Source organism: Ammospiza caudacuta, chromosome 34 (genome assembly GCF_027887145.1).
Source record: "Ammospiza caudacuta isolate bAmmCau1 chromosome 34, bAmmCau1.pri, whole genome shotgun sequence".
NCBI lineage: Eukaryota > Metazoa > Chordata > Aves > Passeriformes > Passerellidae > Ammospiza > Ammospiza caudacuta.
The window spans coordinates 4,208,396-4,232,509 of record NC_080626.1 but is presented as its reverse complement, the minus strand read 5'-3'; the positions used below and the strand labels follow the sequence as shown (position 1 = coordinate 4,232,509).

Genomic DNA, 24,114 nt, shown 5'->3' with positions numbered 1-24,114 from the left:
TGACCCCGCCCCCCCGGTGACCCCGCCCCTCACTTCAGCTGACCCCGCCCCTTTTCCCACGTGACCCCTCCCCCTTGTCCGCTGCCCCCGTAACTCCGCCCACCCCCGCTGACCTCGCCCCGCCCCTCCAGGTGACCCCGCCCCCTCGTAACCCCGCCCCTTCCTGCGGCTGACCCCGCCCCTTCTCCAATGGCGCCCCTCCCCCAGCGGACCCCGCCCCCTTTCCCACGTGACCCCGCCCCTGTGACCCCGCCCCTCCTCTCAGCTGACCCCGCCCCCTCGGCTGACCCCGCCCAGCCCCGGGGTCACCTCAGGGGTCACGGGGGGGAGGGGCGGGGTTTGTTCAGAGCTGCGGGAACAGAACGGAGACACCTGAGGGGACAGGTGAGGGACACCTGGGGGGACGTGGGGGGACATGAGGGGACATGGGGACAGGTGAGGGACACCTGGGGGCACTGGGACACACCTGGGCGCACCTGGGGCTGGGGACACACCTGGGAACGGACACCTGGTTCAGCTGGGGGGGGGGGGATCTTAAACCACCGGGGGGACCCTCACCTGTCCTGGCCCCCCTCTCACCTGTCCTGGCCCCCCTCACCTGTGCCCCAGATCAGCCTGTCCTGAGACCTCACCTGAGCTCACCTGAGCCTGCCCCTCCCCCTCCAGGTGACCCCGCCCCTCTCCCTGGTGACCACCTGAACTCACCTGAACCCACCTGAGCTCACCTGGACTCACCTGGACACACCTGAACCCACCTAGACTCACCTGAGCTCACCTGAGCTCACCTGTCCTCACCTGGGCCCCTCACCTGCCATGAGGATTGGGGGCCCCCCTCACCTGGGGGCTCACCTGGGGCTGCTCCTGCACCTGTGGGGGCTCTGCGGTGAGTGGGGGAGGGGCCGGGAGGGGGGAGGGGCCAGGTGAGGGGGGAGGGGCCGGGAGGGGGAAGGGGCCAGGTGAGGGGGGGTCAGACAGGTGAGGGGGGGGCCAGACAGGTGAGGGGGGAGGGGCCAGGTGAGGGGGGTCAGACAGGTGAGACCTCCCAGCTCTCCACACCCAGGTGTGCCCATTGGGTGCCCAGGTGAGCTCACCTGTCCATGTTCTGTGTTCCAGGTGCGCCCCCAGGTGAGGCCCTGGCACCGTCAGGTGCGACCCTGGAACCCTCAGGTGAGTCCTTGGTGCCCAGGTGGGCCCCAGGTGTGCCCAGGTGAGCTCACCTGTCCCCATTGGGTGCCCAGGTGCGCCCTTGGCATGCCCAGGTGAGCTCACCTGTCCGTGTTCCGTGCTCCAGGTGTGCACCCTGGTACCCCCCCAGGTACGGCCATGACACCCTCAGGTGTGACCCTGGAACCCTCAGGTGAGTCCTGGGTGCCCAGGTGAGCCCCAGGTGTGCCCAGGTGAGCCCCAGGTGTGCCCAGGTGAGCTCACCTGTCCCTGTTCTGTGTTCCAGGTGTGACCACAGGTGTGACCCCGGCACCCTCAGGTGAGCACCTGACACCCCCAGGTGAGCCTGCAGCACCCTCAGGTGAGCCCCTGCAGTGCCAGGTGAGCCCCATTGGGCGCCCAGGTGAGCTCACCTGTGGTCACTGGGTGCCCAGGTGTGCCCCTGTTGTGCCCAGGTGAGCTCACCCGTCCCGGATGGGTGCCCAGGTGAGCCCCATTGGGTGCCCAGGTGAGCTCACCTGTCCCTGTCGAGTGCCCAGGTGAGATCCTGGCACCCTCAGGTGAGCCCCTGTTGTGCCCAGGTGAGCTCACCTGTCCCCACTGGGTGCCCAGGTGAGCCCTCGGCGCATCCAGGTGTGCTCCCGACGCCCAGGTGCCCTCACCTGTCCCGTTTGTCGCCGCCAGGTGAGCCCGCGGAGGGCCAGGTGCGCCTGGCCGGGGGCCCGCACAGGTGCGCGGGGGCGCGTCGAGGTGTTCCACGCGGGCAGGTGGGGCTCGGTGTGCGACGACACCTGGGACCTGGCGGGCCGCGCGCGCGTCACCTGCCGCCAGGTGCGCTGCGGCCCCCGCCCTCTGGGCGCCAGGTGCGGCGCAGTTCGGCGAGGGGGCGGGGCCCGTCTGGCTGGACGGGCTCAGGTGCGCGGGCACCGAGGAGCACCTGGCGCAGTGCCCCGGGCACACCTGGGGGGAGCACAGGTGCAACCACGCCGAGGACGCCGGGGGCCGCGTGCGCAGGTGAGGCGGGGGGCAGGTGCGCGCAGGTGTGCGCAGGTGAGAGCAGGCGTGGGAAGGGGAGGGACAGGTGAGCTCAGGTGAGCTGTCACACACCTGCCCCAGGTAATCCTAAACCCCTCACCTGTCCCAGGTGACCCTGACCCACCCCTCACCTGTCCCAGGTAACGCCCCCGGGTGACCCTGACCCCTCACACCTGCCCCAGGTACCCCCAGGTAACCCCGACCCCCTCACCTGCCCCACACCTGTCCAACACCTGTCCCAGGTAACCCCCAGGTGACACCCAGGTGACCCTGACCCCCACACCTGTCCTGTACCTCACCTGTCCCTGCCCTCACACCTGTGCCCAGGTAACCCCGACCCCCTCACCTGTCCCACACCTGTCCCAGGTGTCCACAGGTATCCTTGCCCACACCTGTCCTGCCCCTCACCTGTCCCTCACCTGTGCCCAGGTAACCCCTCCCTCTCTCCCCAGTCTCAGCGGTGCCGGCCCCGCCCCAGGTGCGCCTCTCAGGTGCGCCCGACAGGTGCGCGGGGCGGGTGGAGGTGCTGCGCGCGCACCTGTGGGGCACCGTGTGCGACGACACCTGGGGGCTGCGGCAGGCGCGGGTGCTGTGCGCGCACCTGGGCTGCGGCCCCGCCCTCGAGGCGCCAGGTGCGGCCAGGTACGGCCGGGGGGCGGGGCCCATCTGGCTCGATGACGTCACCTGCACGGGGGAGGAGCCGGACTTCTTCAGGTGCGCGCACCGAGCGTGGGGGGAGCACAACTGCCACCACGGGGAGGACGCAGGTGTGATCTGCGCAGGTGAGTGCCGACAGGTGTGAGCGGACAGGTGTGATAGGGACAGGTGCGATATGGATGGACAGGTGTGATAGGGACAGGTGCGATATGGACAGGTGTGACAGGGACAGGTGTGATAGGGACAGGTGCGATAGGGATGGACAGGTGTGATATGGACAGGTGTGACACTGCACCTGGGGGGAGCACAACTGCCACCACGGGGAGGATGCAGGTGTGATCTGCGCAGGTGAGTGCCGACAGGTGTGCACAGGTGAGACACGGACAGGTGTGCACAGGTGAGACACAGGTGTGTGTGCAGGTAAAACAGGGACAGGTGTGATAGGGACAGGTGTGACACTGCACCTGGGGGGAGCACAACTGCCACCACGGGGACGACACAGGTGTGATCTGCGCAGGTGAGACACGGGCAGGTGTGATACGGGCAGGTGTGATATGGACAGGTGTGATATGGATGGACAGGTGTGATAGGGACAGGTGTGATATGGATGGACAGGTGTGATAGGGACAGGTGTGATAGGGACAGGTGTGACACTGCACCTGGGGGAGCACAACTGCCACCACGGGGAGGACGCAGGTGTGATCTGCGCAGGTGAGATGCGGACAGGTGTGTGCACAGGTAAAACAGGGACAGGTGAGACAGGCGTGGCACTGCACCTGGGGGGAGCACAACTGCCCCGTGGGAAGGACGTGTGCGTGGTCTGCGCAGGTGAGTGCAGACAGGTGTGCACAGGTGAGCAGGGACAGGTGAGAGAGGTCTGCACAGGTGTGATACAGACAGGTGCGCAGAGGCGTGATATGGACAGGTGAGACAGGTGTGCACAGGTGCGTGCAGGAGTGGTATGGACAAGCGTGCACAGGTGAGACACGGGCAGGTGTGGTGTGCACAGGTGTGTGCACAGGTGTGGTGCGTGCAGGTGAGCAAGGACAGGTGTGGTGTGCACAGGTGCGTGCAGGTGTGCAGGTGTGATGTGGACGGGTGAGCAAGGACAAGTGTGCACAGGTGAGTGCAGGTGTGTGTGCAGGTGAGGCGGGGGTTCCTATAAAGCGTGAATCACCTGTCCAGGTGAGCCTCACCTGGCCCTGGAGCCTCAGGTGAGCCTCACCTGTTGCTGAGGTCTGAGGTGAGCCTCACCTGGCCCTGGGGTCTCAGGTGAGGCTCACCTGTTGCTGGGCTCTCACCTGTCCGTGTTTCACAGGTAACTCGAGCTCAGGTGCGGTGCGGCTGGCGGCCGGGCCTCACCTGTGCGCAGGTAGGGTGGAGGTGCTGCACGAGGGGCGCTGGGGCAGCGTCTGCGACCGCGGATGGGACCTGAGCGACGCCCAGGTGAGCACAGGTGGGACAGGTGGGGACAGGTGAGCACAGGTGAGGGGACGGGTGGGGAACAGGTGAGGGTGGGGTGGGCTCAGGTGGGACCTGAGCGACGCCCAGGTGAGCACAGGTGGGCGCAGGTGAGCCCTGAGAATGCCCAGGTGAGCTCAGGGGTATCCCTGAGAGAACCCAGGTGTGTTACCTGTTCCCCAGGTGTGTTCGATGTCACTCACCTGTATTTACCTGTCCGCAGGTGTGTTTAAGGTCACACATGTGCACTTAAGGTGACTCAGGTGTATTTACCTGTCTCACAGGTGTATTTTAGGTCTCACAGGTGTGTTCAATGTCACTCACCTGTATTTACCTGTCCCCAGGTGTGTGCGATGTCACTCACCTGTGCTTACCTGTCCCCAGGTGTGTGCGATGTCACTCACCTGTGCTTACCTGTCCCCAGGTGGTCTGTCACCAGCTGGGCTGTGGCCGCGCTCTCTCCGCCCCGGGCGGGGCGCGCTTTGGGCGTGGCTCCGGCCAGGTGTGGCTGAGCGACCTCACCTGCGCGGGCAGCGAGCGGCACCTGGGGCAGTGCCCCGCCCCCCCCTGGGGCAGCAACACCTGCGGGCACGAGCGCGACGCGGCCGTGGAGTGCGCAGGTGAGCGAGAGCGCGCAGGTGGGACAGGTGAGGGCGGGTGGGACAGGTGAGGGCAGGTGAGGGCAGGCGAGGGCAGGTGAGGGCAGGTGGGACAGGTGAGGGCAGGTGAGGGCAGGTGGGACAGGTGAGGGCAGGTGAGGGCAGGTGCTCGGCTGTCCATCCCTCACCTGTCCCATTTCCCCACAGCCCCGCCCCCCACGCCCTCACCTGCCCATCCCACCTGTCCATCCCTCACCTGTCGCTCTCTCACCTGCCCATCCCACCTGTCCATCCCTCACCTGTCGCTCTCTCACCTGTCCATCCCTCACCTGCCCATCCCTCACCTGCCCATCCCTCACCTGTCGCTCTCTCACCTGCCCATCCCACCTGTCCATCCCTCACCTGTCGCTCTCTCACCTGCCCATCCCTCACCTGTCCATCCCTCACCTGCCCATCCCTCACCTGTTGCTCTCTCACCTGCCCATCCCTCACCTGTTGCTCTCTCACCTGCCCATCCCTCACCTGTCGCTCTCTCACCTGTCCATCCCTCACCTGCCCATCCCTCACCTGTTGCTCTCTCACCTGTCTCTCCGCAGCCCCTCCCCCGTCCCCCTCACCTGTCCCCTCCCCTCCCCCTCCCCCTCCCCCTCCCCCTGCCCAGGTGCGCCTGGCCGGGGGCCCGCACAGGTGCGCGGGGCGGGTGGAGCTGCTGCACCTGGGCAGGTGGGGCTCGGTGTGCGGGCGCACCTGGGACCTGGCGGCCGCGCGCGTCACCTGCCGCCAGGTGCGCTGCGGCCCCGCCCTGGCCGCACCGGGGCGAGCGCGCTTCGGGCCAGGTGAGGGCCCCGTGTGGCTGGGCCAGGTGCGCTGCACAGGTGAGGAGCTCACCTTGGACAGGTGCGACAGCCACACCTGGGGGGAGAGCGGCTGCGGGCACGAGGAGGACGCGGCCGCCGTGTGCGCAGGTGAGGGGACAGGTGAGCACAGGTGAGCACAGGTGAGCACAGGTGAGGACCTGGGACAGGTATAGGGGGACAGGGGAGCACCTGGAGGGACAGATGGGCACCTGCACAGGTGTGCACAGGTGAGTACAGGTGAGCACCTGGGAGCACCTGGGACAGGTACAAGGGGACAGATGTGCACAGGTGAGCACCTGGGACAGGTGAGAAGCCAGGTGAGGGTTGGGGGGGTCAGCTGTGTTTTGGAGAGACCCAGGTGCGCTCAGGTGCGCTCAGGTGTGCTCAGGTAATTCAGATAGGGTGAGGAGCCCAGGTGCCTCCAGGTGAGCTCAGGTGTGCTCAGTTAACACAGGCAGGCTCAGGTGAGCTCAGGTGTCCCCAGGTTTCCTGAGGTGCCCCCGGCTGTGCCCAGGTGAGCTCGGGTGGGTTCAGGTGCCCCCAGGTGTCCCCACAGGTGTGCCCAGGTGTGCTCAGATTAGCTCAGGTGCCCCCAGGTGCCCCCACCTGCCCCCCAGGTACACCCAGGTGCGCTCAGATGATCTCAGGTGTGCTCAGGTGCGCTCACCTGTCCCCACCTGTCCCCGCCCCCCTGACCCCGCGTCCCCTCCCCCCCAGGTGCGGATCCCCCCCAGGTGCGGCTGCGGGGCGGGGCCGGGCCCTGCTCGGGGCAGGTGCAGGTGCTGCTGAACCGCACCTGGCTGCAGGTGTGCGGCCTCACCTGGGGGCCGCCCGAGGCGCAGGTGCTGTGCCGGCAGCTGGGCTGCGGCCCCGCCCTCGGCGCACCTGCGGGGCCGCACCTGCAGGAGCAGGGACCCCGCCCGGCCCGGGGGCGGCTCTACCTGTCCGGCCTCACCTGTGACGGCTCCGAGGCGCACCTGGCCGAGTGCCTGCAGGAGGGGGCGGGGCCGGGCACCTGCGCGGGGGGGGCGGCGGCCGAGCTCAGGTGCGAGATGCCCAAAGGTGAGCGGGGGGGAGGGGCTAAAGGGGGGAGGGCGGGGCCAATGGTGAGGGGGAGGGGCTAAAGGTGAGGGGGAGGGGCCAAAGGTGAGGGACAGGTGTGGGGGAGGGGCTAAAAGTTAAGGACAGGTGAAGGGGAGGGGCTAACGCTGAGGGGGAGGGGCCACAGGTATGGGACAGGTGAGGGGGCGGGGCTCTGGGTGAGAGGGAGGGGCCAAAGGTGGGGAGAGGGGGAGGGGCCACAGGTGAGGGACAGGTGTGGCAGGACGGGCGGGATTCAGGACAGGTGGGACAGGCGAGAAGGCTGGGACAGGTAAAGACACGTAAGGACAGGTGAGTCCAGGTGTGACATCTCCCCCTGCCCCTCACCTGTCCCCAGGTGCTGCCCCCTCCTGCTCGTACCTGGTGGCGCTGCTGGTGCTGCTGACGTCACTGGGCGGGGCCCTGCTCTGGCTCACCTTGCGGGCCAGGTGTGTCCCAGGTGAGTCCCGGGTGTGTCCCCATCCCAGGTGTGTCCCAGGTGTGACCCCAGGTGTGTCCCAGGTGTGACCCCAGGTGACCCCAGGTGTGTCCCCAGCTCACCTGGACGCCTCGAGGGCCCCCGGCGCCATTTACCTGCCCAGGAGGAGCTCACCTGGCCAGGGGGAGGAGCTGCAGCTGATGGACGACGCCCCCTGAGCTCACCTGGAGGGACTCACCTGGGACTCACCTGGTGGGGCTCACCTGGCACCTGGAACCTCTCACCTGAACCTCTCACCTGGGATCTTCACCTGAACCTCACCTGGCCCTCCTCACCTGGCTGCTCTCACCTGGAATCTCTCACCTTGAACCCCACCTGGAACTTCTCACCTGAGCCTCACCTGGCTGCTCCCACCTGGAATCCTCACCTGGAATCTCTCACCTGAACCTCACCTGGCATCCTCACATGCGTTCCCTAACCTGAACTTCACCTGGAATCCTCACCTGGAATCCTCACCTGGCTGCTCTCACCTGGCTGCTCTCACCTGGAATCCTCACCTGGAATCCTCACCTGGCTGCTCTCACCTGGCTGCTCTCACCTGGAATCCTCACCTGGAATCTCTCACCTGAACTTCTCACCTGAACCTCACCTGTCTGCTCTCACCTGTCTGCTCTCACCTGGAATCCTCACCTGGAATCTTCACCTCAAACTCACCTGGTTATTCTCTCACCTGAACCTCTCACCTGGAATCTCTCACCTGAACCTCATGTGGAATTCTCACCTGGAATCCTCACCTGCAAACCTCACCCGAACCTCTCACCTGGATTCTCTCACCTGGAATTTCTCACCTGGCTGCTCTCACCTGGAGTCCTCACCTGGAACCCTCACCTGGCTCCTTCCTCCCCCCCCCTCCACCTGTGGAGCTCAGGTGTCCCCGCACACCTGGGCAGGCGAATAAATTAAAAATGGCGTCTGGAGCCTCCAGGTGTGAACTTTGGGGTCTCCTCTTCTCCCAGGTGTGACTCCCAGGTGTCCCCACCCCCTCCAGGTACGACAGGTGTGAATTCCAGGTGCTCCTGAACACTCCGGGTGCGAATTTTGGGAATCCCAAACCCCTCAGGTGTGACAGGTGTGACTCTCAGGTGCTCCCAACCCCCCCCAGGTGTGAATTTCAGGCGTTCCCACCCCTCCAGGTGTGACAGGTGTGAATTTTGGGAGGTCTCCCCCCCCCAGGTGTGACTCTCAGGTGTCCCCAAACCCCTCCAGGTGTGAATTCTGGGGTTCCCCATCCCCTCCAGGTGTGAATCTCAGGTGTTCCCAAACACCCCAGGTGTGAATTTTGGGGTCCCCCACCCCTCCAGGTGAGACAGGTGTGAATTTCGGGAGGTTCTTGTTCTCCAGGTGTGAATTTTGGGAATCCCAAACCCTCCCAGGTGTGACAGGTGTGAATCCCAGGTGACCCCACCCACCCCAGGTGTGAATTTTGGGGGCTCCCCCCCCCCCCCCCCCGTCTGCTGACTCCGCCCCCAAAGCTCCAGGTGAGACCGGCGGTGACGTCATCAATGAACGATCCTTTAATGAACGATCCAGGTGTGCCCCGCCCACCCCCAGCGCTACGGAACCGCCCGGAAAGGTGCGACAGGTGAGCTCAGGTGTGCCCAGGTGTGTGCTAGGGTTAGGGTTAGGTGTGTTCAGGTGTCCCCAAGGTAAGCTCAGGTGTGTTCAGGTGTGCCCCAGATAAGCTCAGGTGTGCCCCAGGTAAGCTCAGGTGTGTTCAGGCCCCGCCCCATCCAGGTGTGCTCCTGCCCCATCCAGGTGTGCCCTCCCCCATCCAGGTGTGCACCTGCCCCATCCAGGTGTGCCCCGCCCCATCCAGGTGTGCTCTGCCCCATCCTGTGGCTCAGGTGTCGCTGTCCAGGTGTTGCTGCTGCAGCTTTTGGGGTCCACACCTGTCCAGGTGTGCAGGTCCGGGGTTCCCACACCTGGTCAGGTGTGAGGTTTCAGGTTCCACACCTGTGCTGGGATGGAGATTCAGGGTGCCCTCACCTGTGGCTCAGGTGCCGCTGTCCAGGTGTTCCTGCCACACCTTTTTGGGGTCCAAATACAATTTCTGGGCTCCACACCTGTGCAGGTGTGCACATCTGAAGTCCCTTCACCTGGGGCTCAGGTGTTGCAGTCCAGGTGTTGCTGCTGCAGCTTTCGGGGTCCGCACCTGTGCAGGTGTGCACATCTGAAGTCCCTTCACCTGGGGCTCAGGTGCCGCAGTCCAGGTGTTGCTGCTGCTGCAGCTCTCGGGGCCCACACCTGTGCAGGTGTGCATTTCCGGGGTTTCCACACCTGGGGCTCAGGTGTTGCAGTCCAGGTGCCGCAGTCCAGGTGCTGCTGCTGCAGCTTTCGGGGCCCACACCTGCCCGGGCTCACAGGTACCGAGTCCTTCCACCCGGGCCTTCATCCCCGGGGCTCGGGCGCCGCCGCCGCCGCCGCACCTTTCCCGGCGCGCTCACCTGCGCGCTCAGGTGTCGCGGTGCACGCGGCGGTGCTGCAGCAGGTTGGAGGGGTGCGCGAAGCCCTTGGCGCACACGCCGCACCTGTAGGGCGTCTCGCCCGTGTGCACCTTCTCGTGCGCGGCCAGGTAGGCCGGGTCCTTGAAGAGCTTGTGGCAGCGGGCGCACCTGTGCGGGCGCGCCCGGCCGTGCGCGCGCCGGTGCCGCAGCAGCAGCGAGGGCCGCGCGAAGGCCCTGCCGCACGCCTCGCACGCGTACGGCCGCTCGCCCGTGTGGGCGCGCCGGTGCACGGCCAGGTACGAGGACTGCTTGAAGGCCTTGCCGCAGGTGCGGCAGGCGAAGGGGCGCTCGCCCGTGTGCACGCGCGCGTGCGAGGCCAGCGCGTTGCTCTGCTTGAAGGCCTTGCCGCAGAGCGCGCACCCGAAGGGGCGGTCGCCCGTGTGCACGCGCTCGTGCACCTTGAGCGAGTGCCCGTGGGCGAAGCGCTTGCCGCAGACGCCGCAGGCGTGCCGCTTCTCCTCGCAGCCGCGCCGCCGGTGCAGCAGCAGCGCGCCCGCCGCCGGGAACGCCTTGCCGCACGCGCCGCACCTGAGCGGCGCCTCCTCCGGGGCGGCCAGGTGCGTCAGGGCGTGGCGCCGGCGCTCGTAGGGCGTCCGGAAGGACTTGGCGCACCCGGCGCAGGCGAAGGGGCGCTGGCCGCTGTGGGTGCGGCGGTGCTCCTGCAGGTTGGAGGAGCGCTTGAAGCGCTTCCCGCACAGGTCGCAGCCGTGCGGCCGCTCCTCGCTGTGCACCAGGGCGTGGCTCTTGAAGTCCGAGTGGCGCTTGAAGGCGGCGCGGCACAGGTGGCAGGTGAAGGGCCGCGCCTCGGTGTGCACCACCTGGTGGCTCAGCAGCTCCCAGGTGCGCTTGAAGCTCTTGTGGCAGGCGGGGCACTGGAAGGGCTTGTCGGCCACGATCACCTGGCGGATCTCCAGGTGGGCGGGCGGATCCTCCTCCTCCTCCTCCTCCCCCTTACCCGCGCCTTCCTGCTCCCCGTTGTCCTCGTTGTCGGGCTCACCTGGCGCACCTGAGCGCCCGCCCAGCACCAGCTTGGCGGTGGAGTAGACGCCGCGCTCGTCGATGAGCTGCACGAAGCCGGGCGCGGCGGGCTCACCTGGCTCAGGTGAGCGTGGGGCTCCCGGTGGGTGGGGCCAGGGGTGCTGCAGGTGGGAGGGGCCGGGCTCGGCCGGGGGTGGGCGCGGCCGCAGGTAAAGGCGGGGCCGGCGGGAGGAGGGGGCGGCCGGAGAGGGGCGCACCTGGAGGGACGCACCTGGGCGGCGGTGCTGGTCTTCATCGTCGTCGTCATCATCGTCACCTGGATCTTCAGCATCATCACCCGGATCCTCTTCATCGTCATCACCTGGTTCTTCCTCACCTGGTTCTTCGTCATCACCTGGATCTTCTTCACCTGCATCGTCATCTCCTGGTTCTTCCTCACCTGGTTCTTCGTCATCACCTGAATCTTCATCATCACCTGGTTCTTCACCTGTTCTTTCCTCACCTATTCCTTCTGCTTCCTCACCTGTTCCTTCTTCCTCCTCACCTGGCTGCTCTTCCTCCTCCTCACCTGGTTCCTCCTCCTCCTCGGACAGGTGAGGAATCACCTGGGCAAAGGGGGAATGGGCCTCCATGGTGGCACCTGGGAAAGGGGGCGGGGACAGGTGAGACAGGTGGGGGACAGGTGGGGGACAGGTGAGGATTTGGGGGTCCCTTGGAAACTCCTGGAGCTGAATTTGGGGAATTGGGGACCCCCTCGAGGACCCCCCCGGGCAGAGCAAAACGACCAAAAAAAAAAAAAAAAAAAACAAAATTGGGGGATTCCAGAGGATTTGAGCGGTTCTGAAAAACCCCAAAATAATCCTGGAACCCAAAACAATCCTGGATCCCAAAACCCCAAAATCCTGGATCCCAAAATAATCTCACATCCCAAAATCTGGGATCAGAATTCCAGGAGTTCCGAGGTCACCGAAGAGGCTCCAAACCCCAAAATCCAGGGTTGGAATTTTGGGAATTCCAAGGAGGCCCCAAATCCCAAAATCCCAAAATCTGGGATCACAATTTTGGGAATTCTGATGGATTCAAAGAGGCCCCAAATTCCCCAAATCTCAAAATCCCCGAATTCCCAATATTCCAAAACCCTTAAATATCAAAATCCCGAAAATCCCAAAACCCCAAAACCTCAAAATTCTAAAATCTCAAACCCCCAAAATCCCAAAATCCAGGATCGGAATTTTGGGAATTTTGATGTCACCACCAGGGTCCAACATCCCAAAATTTGGGATCAGAATTCCGGGACCTCCAAAGTCATTGGAGAGGCCCCAAACCCCAAAATCTGGGATTGGAATTTCAGGAATTCTGAGGAGACCCAAAACCCCAAAATCTGGGATTGGAGTTTTGGGAATCCTGGTGCCACGAAGGCCCAAAAATCCCAAAATCTGGGATCAGGATTTTGGGACTTCTGATGGCTCCGAGGAGGCCCCAAATTCCCCAAAACCCCCAAAACTCCCAAAATTCCCAAAATTCTAAAATCCTAAACCCCTAAACTCCCAAATTCCAAAACCCAAATCCCCAAGCCCCAAAAACCCCAAATCCCAAAATTCCTAAATCCCTCAAATCCCCAAAATCCCAAATCCCAAAAAATCCCAAATCCCCCAAAACCCCAAATCCCCAAAAATTCCCAAATCCCCCAAAACCCCAAAAACCCCAAATCCCCAAAAATTCCCAAATCCCCAAAAACCCCAAATCCCAAAATCTGGGATGGGAATTCTGGGGATTGGGGATGGAATTCCCATTTTTGGGTCCCCGTGGATATTCCCAGGATGGGATGGGGATAAACGAGGCGCCGGGAATATGCAAATGAGGCATTTGCATCTCATTAGTGATAGGGGCGGGGATTCCTGCAGGGGGGATTCTGGGAATTTGGGGATTTTCTGGGGATCTGGGGATTTTCTGGGAATTTCTGGGAATTTGGGGTTTTCAGGATTTGGGGTTTTGGGGAATTTGGGATTTTCTGGGGATTTGGGGATTTTCTGGGAATTTCTGGGAATTTGGGGTTTTCAGGATTTGGGGTTTTGGGGAATTTGGGATTTTCTGGGGATTTGGGGATTTTCTGGGAATTTGGGGTTTTCAGGATTTGGGGTTTTTGGGAATTTGGGGTTTTTGGGATTCCCTGGGCTGGAATTTGGGATTTTGGGATCCTCTCGGGGGATCTGAGAATTTGGGATATTTTGGGAATTCCCTGGGCTGGGATTTTGGGAATTCCCTGGGATGGGATTTTGGGATTTTGGGGATTCCCTGGGTTGGGATTTTGGGAATTCCCTGGGTTGGGATTTTGGGATTCTGGGGATTCCCTGGGTTGGGATTCTGGGGATTCCCTGGGCTGGGATTTTGGGATTCTGGGGATTCCCTGGGCTGGGATTTTGGGATTCTGGGGATTCCCTGGGCTGGGATTTTGGGATTTGGGGATCCCCTCGGGGGTCTCTGCGATGGGTTTGGGACCCCAGAAATTCGGGGGATTTGGGACCCCCAAAAAACTTCGAGATTTGGGATGCCCAAAATTCGGGATTTGGGACTCGGGGATCCACCCGGGAACGGCCCCAGTAAATCCCAGTCCCTCCCAGTCCCTCCCAGTTTGTCCCAGTTTGTCCCAGTTTGTCCCAGTTTATCCCAGTCCCTCCCAGTCCCTCCCAGTCCCTCCCAGTCCCTCCCAGTCCGTCCCAGTTTATCCCAGTCCCTCCCAGTTTATCCCAGTTTGTCCCAGTTTATCCCGTTCCATTCCAGTTCCCTCCCGGTTCCTCACCGGGCGCCGCCGCCGCCCCCGGAGCCACTTCCGGCCGCGCTATCGCGAGATGACGTCACCTCCGGAATGGGCGGGGCCTGAGCGGGAACTGGGAGGGGACTGGGACGAACTGGGACAAACTGGGACAGACTGGGACAGACTGGGACAGACTGGGACAAACTGGGACTGACTGGGACGAACTGGGACAGACTGGGACAGACTGGGACAAACTGGGACAAACTGGGACTGACTGGGACAAACTGGGACTGACTGGGACAAACTGGGACAGACTGGGACAGACTGGGACGAACTGGGACAGACTGGGACAGACTGGGACAAACTGGGACAGACTGGGACAAACTGGGACAGACTGGGACAGACTGGGACAGACTGGGAGGGGTTCGGCGGAGATTTAAAAGGGAATTTTAGCGAGAAAAGGATCCCGAAATCGGGGATTTCCCGCCAAAAAAATCGGGGGGGGTTCCCGCCAAAATTTGGGATGGAACCCCCAAAATTGGGGATTTGACCCCCAAAAAAATCCGGGATGTGAAACCTCAAAAATTCGTAATTGAAGCGCAGGATCGGGGATTTAGCTCCAAAGTCGGGGGTTGAACCCAAAAAAATTTTGAATCTCACTCCAAAAAATCGGGGGTTTAACCTCCAAAATCGGGGATTTCAGCCCCAAAAATCGGGGAATGAACCCCAAAAATTTGAAATTTCCTGCCAAAAATTCGGGGATTTAACCCCCCCCAAAAAAATCGGGAATCGAAGCCCAAAACAATCGGGGAGTTCACCTAAAAAATTGGGGATGTAACCCCAAAAATCTGAGATTTACCCCCAAAAAATCGAAGATGTAACCCCAAAATTCGGGAATTAACCCCAAAAATTGGGGAATTCACCCCAAAAATCGGGAATTGAAGCCCAAAAAATTGGGGAGTTCACCACAAAAATTGGGGATTCGAACCCCAAAAATCAGAATTAATCCCAAAATGGGAGATTTCCCGCCAAAAATTAGGAATTTGTCCTGAAAAATCGGGGATTTCACCCCCCAAAAAAATCAGGGGATTGAACCCCAAAAATCGAGGACTTCACCTCCAAAATCCCGGTTTTGAAACCCCAGAAATCAGGGATATAACCCCAAAAAATCAGGGATTTAAGCTCCCCAAAAAACGGGATTTGAAACCCCCAAAATCGGGGATTCAACTCCAAAATTGGGGATTTCCCACCAAAACTCGGGAGTTTAACCCCAAAAATCCAGGATTTAAAACCCCCCAAATCAGGAATTTATTCTCAAAAACTGACGATTTAACCCCAAAAATTGGGGATTTCAAACCCCAAAATCGAGGATTTAACCCCCAAAAATCAGGTATTTTTCCCAAAAAAGCAGTTCCAGTTCAGGGTGGGATTGGGGAAATTGGGATCACCCCATAAAAATTGGAATTTCGGTTTTTTTACCCCAAAATTTGTGTCCTGATGAGGGTGGGATTTGAACCCAGGCATGAAGAGAACAATGGATCAGCAAAAAAGGGAATTTTCAAGAGAGAGAGAGATACCAAAATTGGGGCGTTTCCCCCAAAAATCATCTCCAGAGGTTGGAGGATTTGGGATTGAAACCCTGAAAAAGCGAATTTCGGGTTTTTCACCCAAAAGTGCGAGTCCCGACGAGGGTGGGATTCGAACCCACGCGTGCAGAGCACAATGGATTAGCAGTCCATCGCCTTAACCACTCGGCCACCTCGTCCGCGGCTGCGCGCCCGCGCCCAGCGCCCATAGGCTGCGCTAAGGGGGCGTGGTCACGGCTGGAGGCGTGGTGGAAGGCGTGGTCTGGGCGTGGATTCAGCTCCGGGAATCGCGGGTTCGAATCCCGACCCGACCAAATACGGGAAAATCTCAATTTTCTCTTTTTTTATCCTAATTTTTTCCCATTTTTTTTTTCCCCCCCAAATTTCTCCTTGTTCTTTCCGAATGACCTCAAATTTTATACTTCTTTGTTCTTTTCTTTTTTCCTTTTTTTTCCCGAAGGGGAAAATTAAATAAAAAAGGGAAAATTAAATTTTAAATAAGGGGAAAGTGAAACGAAAAAATAGAAAAGTCAGATTTCAAAAATAAAAGTTAAATTTAAAAAGGAAAACTTAAATTAAAAAGGGAAAAATTGAATAAGAAAGAAAATTAAATTAAAAAGGGACAATTAAAATTTAAGAAAGGAAAAATCAAATTAGAAAAGAAAAAAAATTAAATTAAAAAGGGAATATTAACTAAAAAAGGAAAAAATGAATTTTATAAAGGGGGAATTTAAAAAAAAAAAGGGCAAAATTTAAAAAAAAATGAACAAAAACCCCGTAAAAATTAAATGCAAAATTAAAAATAAACCCCTCAATAAAATCGGCGGGGAAAGCGCGGGACCGAAGCTGCGCCAGCAGAGAAAATATCGCGAGATTTCCCAGCCGGTGACATCATGGGTAGTTGGGGGCATTAAGGTTTAATCAGGAGCGGGGCTGCAGCAGCAGAGTGGCGCAGCGGGAGCGTGCTGGGCCCATAACCCAGAGGTCGATGGATCGAAACCATCCTCTGCTAGCCCGTAATTTTTCCCATTCTTTCATATAATTTTTCTATTTTTCTCTTTATTTTCCCTTTTCCCCTCATTTACCACTCAATTTTCCACATTAATTTCAATTTTTTTCTAACAAATTTTCCCCATGTAGCCCCCTCATTATCTCATCAATTTTCCCTTTTCCCCCCTCATTTCCCCCTCATTTTTGCCATTTTCTCCCTCATTTTCTTATCAATTTTCCCTTTATTTTCCCCTCAATTTTCCTGCTTTTTCCCCCTTTTTCCCTCATTTTCCACTCAATTTTCCAATTTAATTTCAAATTTTCCCCTCATTTTCCCCATTTCCCCCTCATTTTCTCCTCAATTTCCCCGTTTTTCCCCTTCATTTTCTCATAAATTTTGGGATTTTTGGGGTTTTTCCCTTTTTGGGGGGAGGCGAATTTCGGGATTTTTTTGGAGGAAAAATTTGGGAATTTTGGGATTTTTCATTTTTTGGGGGGAAGAAATTTGGGATTTTTGGAATTTTTCCTTTGTTGGGGAAGGAAAATTTGGGAATTTGTGTTTTCCCTTTTGAGGGAGGAAAATTTGGGATTTTTTAGGGAAAGAAATTTGGAATTCTGGGGTTTTTTTCTTCTTTTATGGAGGGGAAATTTGGAAATTTTTGTGGAGGAAAAATTTGGGCTTTGGGGGTTTTTCCTTTTTAGGGGAAGGTAAATTTGAGGTTTTGGGGGTTTTTCCTGTTTTGGGGGAGGTGAAATTTTGGATTTTTCGTGGAGAAAAAAATTGGGAATTTTGGGTTTTTCCTTTTTTAGGGAACGCGAAATTTGGGATTTTTGGGGATGGGGAAATTTGGGATTTTTGGAATTTTTCCTTTGTTGGGGAAGGAAGATTCGGGATTTTGGGGCTTTTCCCTTTTTGGGGGAGGGGAAACTTGGGATTTTTTGGGGAAAAAAAATTTGGGATTTTGAATTTTCTCGTTTTTGCGGGGAAGGGAATTTGGGATTTTGGGGGAAGAAAATTTGGGATTTTGGGGCAGGAAAATTTGAGATTTTTGAATTTTTCCTTTTTTTTTGGGAATTTTGGGTTTTTGGATTTAGGGCGGCGCTGGGAGCGCGCGGCGCCGTGGCTTAGTTGGTTAAAGCGCCTGTCTAGTAAACAGGAGATCCTGGGTTCGAATCCCAGCGGTGCCTCCGCTCTGTCGCGACCAAATCGCGATAGAACCGTCAGCATTTTATGCTTTCCGTCACAGTTCTTTTCCCTAATTTAATGAATTAATTTTTGACTAAACGAAACATAAGGGGTATAAGGAAAAACAGGATTCCGCCAGCGGAAGCGGAAATAAGTTGGGAAAAAATTTAAAATAAATAAAATGTAAAAGCATCGCTCATATTCCCTGACCGGGAATCGAACCCGGGCCGCGGCGGTGAGAGCGCCGAATCCTAACCACTAGACCACCAGGGAACGCCAAGGACCGCTAAGCGCGGGCGCCACCAGAGGCACTATAGTAAAAGCTGATTGGCTAAACCACTCCCGAATGCTGTCAATCAAATAGCGAAGCCAATCAGAGCGCGGTTCACGGGTGGTCACGCCCTCTGCCTCAGATTTCCCGCCTCTCGCGCCCGGCGCTTAGGGGAGGAAATTTGGGGATTTTTGGGTTAAAATTCGGGAATTTTGGGGGAAAATTGGGGCATTTTGGGGTGGGATTCGGGAATTTGTGGGCGAAATGCGGAGATTTTGAGGGAAAATTCGAGGATTTTGCGCAGAAGCCGCATGCTCTGCGCTGATTGGCTGGGATGGTATGGAGAAAGTGTCAATCAAAATGTAAAGTCAATCACAGCGCGGATCAGGGCTGGTCACTCCTCGCCTCAGGTATCCCGCCTCCCCGTGTGGGAGAGAATTTCGGGCATTTTGGGGTGGAATACGGAAATTTTGGTTAAAAAACCGGGTATTAAGGGGTGGAATTCGGGAATCTGTGAGTGAAATGCGGAGATTTTGGGGTAAAATTCGGGAATTTCGTATGGAAATTCGGTGATTTTGAGCTACGCGGCACGGACACCCTTGAAACCTTGCGGCGCGCTGAATGGCTAAAGCCCTCCGGCTGGAGTGCCAATCAAAGGGCGCAGCCAATCAGAGCGGGATTCCGGCGTGGTCACGCCCTCTGCCTCAGGTTTCCCGCCTCTTCGGCGCTGTTGGAAGGAAATTTGGGGATTTTGTGGTGGAATTCGGGGGTTTAGGGAAAAAAATTCGGGGATTTTGGGGTGGAACTCGCGGGTTTGTGGGGGAAAATCGGGGATTTTGGGGGTAATTTCGGCGATTTCGGGTGGAAAGTCGGGGATTTTGCACCGAAGCCGTATGCTGCGCGTTGATTGGCCGTGATGGCACGGCGATGGTGTCAATCAAAAAGCAAAGCCAATCAGAACGCGGTTCTGGCGTGGTCACGCCCCTCGCCTCAGGTTTCCCGCCTCTCCCTCCCGGAGCTGTGAGGAGGAAATTTGGGGATTTTGGGATGAAAATTGGGGATTTGGACTGGAATTTGGGGGGTTTGGACTGGAATTTGGGGGGTTTGGGGCAAAAATTTGAGATTTTGGGCAAAATTAAATTATTTGGTGTGAAAATTTGGGGTTTTAAGATGGAATTTGAAGATTTTGGGGTGAGATTTTAGAATTTTGTGGGGGTATTTGGAGATTTTGGGAAGTTTGATGTGGAATTTGAAGATTTGGGGGTGAAATTCGGGGATTTTGAGGTGAAATTCACAGATTTGGGCTGGAATTCAGCCATTTTGGGTGAAATTTGGGGATTTGGTTGTTTGTAAATAAATTCGGGATTTGAGGCAAAATTCAGTGATTCTGAGGTGAAATTTGGGGCAAAACTGAAATTTGAGCTGGAATTTGTCCATTTTGGAGTGAAATTTGGAGATTTTGGGGTGAAATTGGGGGATTTTGATCCGCCTGGCGCTCGAAACCCCACGCCGCGCTCTGATTGGGTGCTTTGCATGAATGCAGCTGTCAATCAATGCAGAGAGCTAATCAGAGCGCCTGCTTAGGGCTTGGCACCGCCCCCGTGACGGGTTTCCCGCCCCTGGCCATGAAGGGGAGAAAATCGGGAATTTTGGGGTGAAAATAGGGGATTTTAGGGTCAATTCGGGAAAATTGGGGTTAAATGTGGGAATTTTGGGGTAAATTCGGTAAAATTGGGGGATTTTAGTCCCAGTACACAGACACGAAGCTGCCACCGATCGCTTTTAATCCTTTCTGGGAGGGATTTGCTGCCACTGAGGTGCCCAGGTGTCCCCAAGTGCCATCCAGGTGTGCCCAGGTGCCACCCAGGTGTCACTCAGGTGTCCCCAAGAGCCCCCAGGTGTCCCCAGGTGCCACCCAGGTGTCTCCAGGTGTGCCCAGGTGTTACTCAGGTGCCCCCAGGTGTGCCCAGGTGTTACTCAGGTGTCCCCAGGTGTCACTCAGGTGTCTCCAGGTGTCTCCCAGGTGTCCTCAGGTTTGCCCAGGTGTGTCACCCAGGTGTCACTCAGGTGCCCCCAGGTGTGCCCAGGTGTCACTCAGGTGTGTCACCCAGGTGTCCCTCAGGTGTCTCCAGGTGCCCCTGACGTGTCCCCAAGTGTGCCCAGGTGTCACTCAGGTGTCCCCAGGTGTCACCCAGGTGTCCCCAGGTGTGCCCAGGTGTGTCACTCAGGTGTCACTCAGGTGTCTCCAGGTGTCCCTGAGGTGTCACCCAGGTGTGCCCAGGTGTCCCCCAGGTGTGCCTCCCAGGTGTCCCCCAGGTGTCACCCAGGTGTCCCCAGGTGTGCCCAGGTGTCACTCAGGTGTCACTCAGGTGTCTCCAGGTGTCCCTGAGGTGTCACCCAGGTGTGCCCAGGTGTCCCCCAGGTGTGTCCCCCAGGTGTCCCCCAGGTGTTCCCAGGTGTCACTCGGGACTCAGCCAGGTGCCCGCCTCCTCCACGTCCCGCGTCACCACCAGCAGGAGCTCGGAGGGCGCCGGGGCCAGCGCCGAGCGCAGGAACTCCCTGGGGACAGACGGGGACAACCAGGTGAGAACCAGGTGACAACCAGGTGTCCCCAGATGCCGCTCAGGTGCCTCCAGGAGCGACCAAGAGCCCCCAGGTGCCATCCAGGTGTCCCCAAAGTGTCCCCAGGTGCCATCCAGGTGTCCCAAAGTGCCATCAGGAGCCCCCAGATGCCACCCAAGGTGTCCCCAAAGTGTCCCCGAGGTGCCACCAAATCCCGTCCAGGTGTCCCCAAGTGCCACCCCAATGTCCCCAGGTGTCCCCTGCTGCCATCCAAGTGTCCCCAAGTGCCATCCAGGTGTCCCCAGGTGTCTCCAGGTGCCACCAGGAGCACTCAGATGCCACCTGAGATGTTCCTGAAGTGCCACCAAATGCCACCCTGGTGTCCCCAGATCCCATCCAGGTGTCCCCAAGCTCCACCCCCCCCCCCCCCCCGTGATGTCCCCAGGTGTCACCTGAGCTGCGGCTCCGCCCCGGCGTGGGTGGGCGTGGCCAGCTTGGAGCCCAGGTGTCCCCAAAGTGTCTCCAAAGTGCCACCAAATGCCAACACAATGTCCTCAAACTGTCCCCAGATGCCATCCCAATGTCCCCAAGGTGTCCCCAAGGTGTCCCCAAGGTCCCCAGGTGCCATCCAGGTGTCCCAAGGTGCCACCAGGAGCCCCCAGATGCCACCCAAGGTGTCCCCAAAGTGTCCCCGAGGTGCCACCAAATCCCGTCCAGGCGTCCCCAAGTACCACCCCAATGTGCCCAGGTGTCCCCAGGTGCCATCCAAATGTCCCCAGGTGTCCCCAGACGTCCCCAGGTGCCTCCAGGTGTCTCCAGGTGCCACCAGGAGCACTCAGATGCCACCTGAGATGTTCCCGAAGTGCCACCAAATGCCACCCTGGTGTCCCCAGATCCCATCCAGGTGTCCGCCCCCATGTCCCCAGGTGTCACCTGAGCTGCGGCTCCGCCCCGATGCGGGTGGGCGTGGCCAGCTTGGAGTCCAGGTTGTAGAAGGCGGGGCCGAAGGGGCGCACGCAGAGCCAGTGGGGGGCGGCGCAGCGGCAGCGCCAGCGCGCCCAGCGTCACCCGCGAGGGGACGTTGAGCAGGAAGCCGAGCACGCGGGGCACGCACAGCCGCTCCAGGGGGCTGCAGCATTAATTAATTAACTCGTTAATTGGGGCTGGGGTCCCCAGCGTTCATTAATTAACTCGTTAATTGGGGCTGGGGTCCCCAGCGTCACCCGCGAGGGGACGTTGAGCAGGAAGCCGAGCACGCGGGGCACGCACAGCCGCTCCAGGGGGCTGCAGCATTAATTAATTAACTCGTTAATTGGGGCTGGGGTCCCCAGCGTTCATTAATTAACTCGTTAATTGGGGCTGGGGTCCCCAGCGTCACCCGCGAGGGGACGTTGAGCAGGAAGCCGAGCACGCGGGGCACGCACAGCCGCTCCAGGGGGCTGCGTTCATTAATTAGGTGGTTAATTAATTAATTAATTCATTAATTAGTTCATTAGTTAACGGGGAGTTAAAGGGAAGGGAGTGGGAAATGGCGGTGGGAAAAGGGGAAGGGGGAAGGAATTGGGTCTGGGGGCTCTGAGGGGTTTGGAATTGGGGTGAGAGGTCCCAGATTTGGGCCTGGGGTCCTGGGAGGGGTCTGGAATTTGGGTCTGGGGTCTCAGGGAATTTGGGGAATTGGGTCTGGGGGCTCTCTCGTTCGGTTAATTTGGGTCTGGGGTCTCAGGGAATTTGGGGAATTGGGTCTGGGGGCTCTCTCGTTCGGTTAATTTGGGTCTGGGGGCTCTCTCATTCGGTTAATTTGGGTCTGGGGTCTCAGGGAATTTGGGGAATTGGGTCTGGGGGCTCTCTCATTCGGTTAATTTGGGTCTGGGGTCTCACCGCCGCTTGTCCCACCACACGGCCGCCAATCCCAGCATGCCCAGCGCCGCCATCACCACGTTGACGTCATAATTGCCCAATCCCAGCAGGCTCCGGTGGGGGTTGGGCCGCGAGTTTGGGGCCAACCTGGGGGGGCTTCCGGGTGAGACCCCGCCCCAAATTAACCCTGAGCCTCCCTGGGACCCCACTGGAGACCCCAGACCCAATTTGGGGAGGGGAATCCCCGCCTGAGAGACCCCAGACCCAATTGGATCCCTTAAAGCGCCAATGGGATCCCTCAAAGCAATGACGTCATTTGAAATGGGGAAACCCCACCCCAAATATGGGAAATCCCTCAAGACCCCTCCCCAAATTAACCCTGAGCCTCCCTGGGACCCCACTGGAGACCCCAGACCCAATTTGGAGAGCGGAATCCCCCCGTGAGAGACCCCAGACCCAATTGGATCCCTTAAAGCGCCAATGGGATCCCTCAAAGCAATGACGTCATTTTAAATGGGGAAACCCCACCCCAAATATGGGAAATCCCTCAAGACCCCTCCCCAAATTAACCTGGACATCCCCAGAGACCCCAGACCCAATTTGGGGAGGGGAATCCCCGCCTGAGAGACCCCAGACCCAATTGGATCCCTTAAAGCGCCAATTGGGGATCCCACAAAGCAATGACGTCATTTTAAATGGGGGAAACCCCCCCTGAGACCCCTCCCCAAATTTGGGAAATCCCTCAAGACCCCTCCCCAAATTAACCCTGAGCCTCCCTGGGACCCCACTGGAGACCCCAGACCCAACTGGATCCCTTAAAGCGCCAATGGGATCCCTCAAAGCAATGACGTCATTTTAAATGGGGGAAATCCCCCCTGAGACCCCTCCCCAAATTAAGGCATCCCTCTGAGACCCCTCCCCACAGCCTTGAGACCCCTCCCCAAATTCAGAAACTCCCCTAAACCCCCCCCAAACCCCCTCCCACCACCCTAAAACCCCCCCAAGACCCCTCCCCGGAGCCCCCAACGCCCCCGGGACCCTTCCCCGAATTGGGTCTGGGGTCTCACCGCTGGCAGATGCGGTCGGCCTGGGCCTGGCTCAGCCAGGGCCGCTGCAGGAGGTTGTTGAGGGCGTGCAGGGCGCAGAGCTGCCGGCGCTGCCGCTCGTGGTACGGCACCCCCGGGACCCCAGACCCAAATCCGGGCAGCCCCCCCCCCACGTCGGGGAGCTCCTGGTCCCCCAGGACCCCCCCCAAATCCAGGGAGGCCTGGGGGGCTGCGGGGAGAGTGGGAACTGTGAGACCCCAGACTCAAATTTGGGGAGACCCCCTCCTCAAATTCCTCCCCAAAATTCCCTCGAATTCCCCCCAAATTTCATCAAATTTACTCCAAGGCCCCTCCTCAAATTCCCCCAAAAATTCCCTCAAAATCCCCCCAAAATTTCACCAAATCTCCTCCAAGACCCCTCCCCAAATTCCATCAAATCCCCCCCGAGACCCCTCCCCAAATTCCTGACACCCCCAAATTCCCCTCAGGAACCCCAAAACCCCTCCAGACCCCTGAGACCGCCCCAAAAATCCCCTCAAAATCCCTCCCAGAGACCCCCCAGAACCCCCTAAATCCCCCTCAAGCCCCCTCCCCAAATTCCTGACACCTCCAAATTCCCTCAGGACCCCTCCCCAAATTCTTGACACCCCCAAAGTTGCCCCAAAATCCCTCAAATCCCCCCAAAATCCCCTCAAAATCCCTCCCAGCACCCTTCAAACCCCCTCCCCAAATTCCTGACACCCTCAAACCCCCCCCGGACCCCCCAAAATCCTCTCGGGACCCCCCAAAACCCCCTCAGGCCTCCCCAGCCCTTCCGCCCTCCCGGGCCCTCAGTGCGGCCTCCGCCTCCCTTCGCCCCCAAACCCCCTCCGGACGCCCCAAAAACCTCCCCGAGCCCTTCCTGAGCCCCCCAAGACCCCCCAGGACCCCTCAGGACCCCCCAAAATCCGGCTGGGCCGCCCCCTCCTCACCCCGCGCGTCCTCCAGGGCCATGGCGGCCTCTGCCCCCCAGGGCCGCGGACTACAA

The 24,114-nt window shown here is 59.0% G+C and overlaps 3 protein-coding genes and 4 non-coding genes across 7 annotated transcripts; 3 read left to right on the top strand and 4 right to left on the bottom strand.

The window, feature by feature from the left end:
* Positions 1-813: 813 nt before the first annotated feature.
* On the top strand, positions 814-7,514 carry LOC131570374 (soluble scavenger receptor cysteine-rich domain-containing protein SSC5D-like). The gene is given in 18 exon segments (XM_058822724.1): positions 814-883; positions 1,114-1,167; positions 1,292-1,357; positions 1,451-1,567; positions 1,849-1,901; positions 1,903-2,007; positions 2,009-2,178; positions 2,382-2,391; positions 2,566-2,575; positions 2,652-2,981; positions 3,438-3,513; positions 3,515-3,567; positions 4,175-4,302; positions 4,742-4,937; positions 5,513-5,881; positions 6,580-6,835; positions 7,212-7,313; positions 7,410-7,514. Coding segments are annotated over 16 exon segments (1,962 nt in total). The 3' UTR covers positions 6,735-6,835; positions 7,212-7,313; positions 7,410-7,514.
* Positions 7,515-9,193: 1,679 nt separating this feature from the next.
* LOC131570414 (zinc finger protein 883-like) lies at positions 9,194-13,666 on the bottom strand. The gene is made up of 2 exons (XM_058822775.1): positions 13,635-13,666; positions 9,194-11,474 (listed from the first exon to the last, which is right to left on the bottom strand). Exon 2 carries the CDS (start codon positions 11,464-11,466, stop codon positions 9,805-9,807), a length of 1,662 nt encoding a protein of 553 aa, XP_058678758.1. The 5' UTR covers positions 11,467-11,474; positions 13,635-13,666; the 3' UTR covers positions 9,194-9,804.
* A 1,606-nt stretch (positions 13,667-15,272) lies between these two features.
* Positions 15,273-15,354, bottom strand: TRNAS-GCU (transfer RNA serine (anticodon GCU)). Its single transcript has one exon. It is a non-coding gene; the product is annotated as a tRNA-Ser (tRNA).
* Positions 15,355-16,115: 761 nt separating this feature from the next.
* TRNAM-CAU (transfer RNA methionine (anticodon CAU)) lies at positions 16,116-16,187 on the top strand. Its single transcript has one exon. It is a non-coding gene; the product is annotated as a tRNA-Met (tRNA).
* Positions 16,188-17,279: 1,092 nt separating this feature from the next.
* Positions 17,280-17,353, top strand: TRNAT-AGU (transfer RNA threonine (anticodon AGU)). The gene has a single exon. It is a non-coding gene; the product is annotated as a tRNA-Thr (tRNA).
* A 199-nt stretch (positions 17,354-17,552) lies between these two features.
* Positions 17,553-17,624, bottom strand: TRNAE-CUC (transfer RNA glutamic acid (anticodon CUC)). The gene has a single exon. It is a non-coding gene; the product is annotated as a tRNA-Glu (tRNA).
* A 1,772-nt stretch (positions 17,625-19,396) lies between these two features.
* JOSD2 (Josephin domain containing 2) lies at positions 19,397-24,080 on the bottom strand. The gene is given in 6 exon segments (XM_058822755.1): positions 19,397-20,181; positions 21,118-21,215; positions 21,217-21,313; positions 22,063-22,188; positions 23,109-23,316; positions 24,059-24,080. Coding segments are annotated over 6 exon segments (651 nt in total). The 3' UTR covers positions 19,397-20,081.
* Between the last annotated feature and the right edge of the window lie 34 nt (positions 24,081-24,114).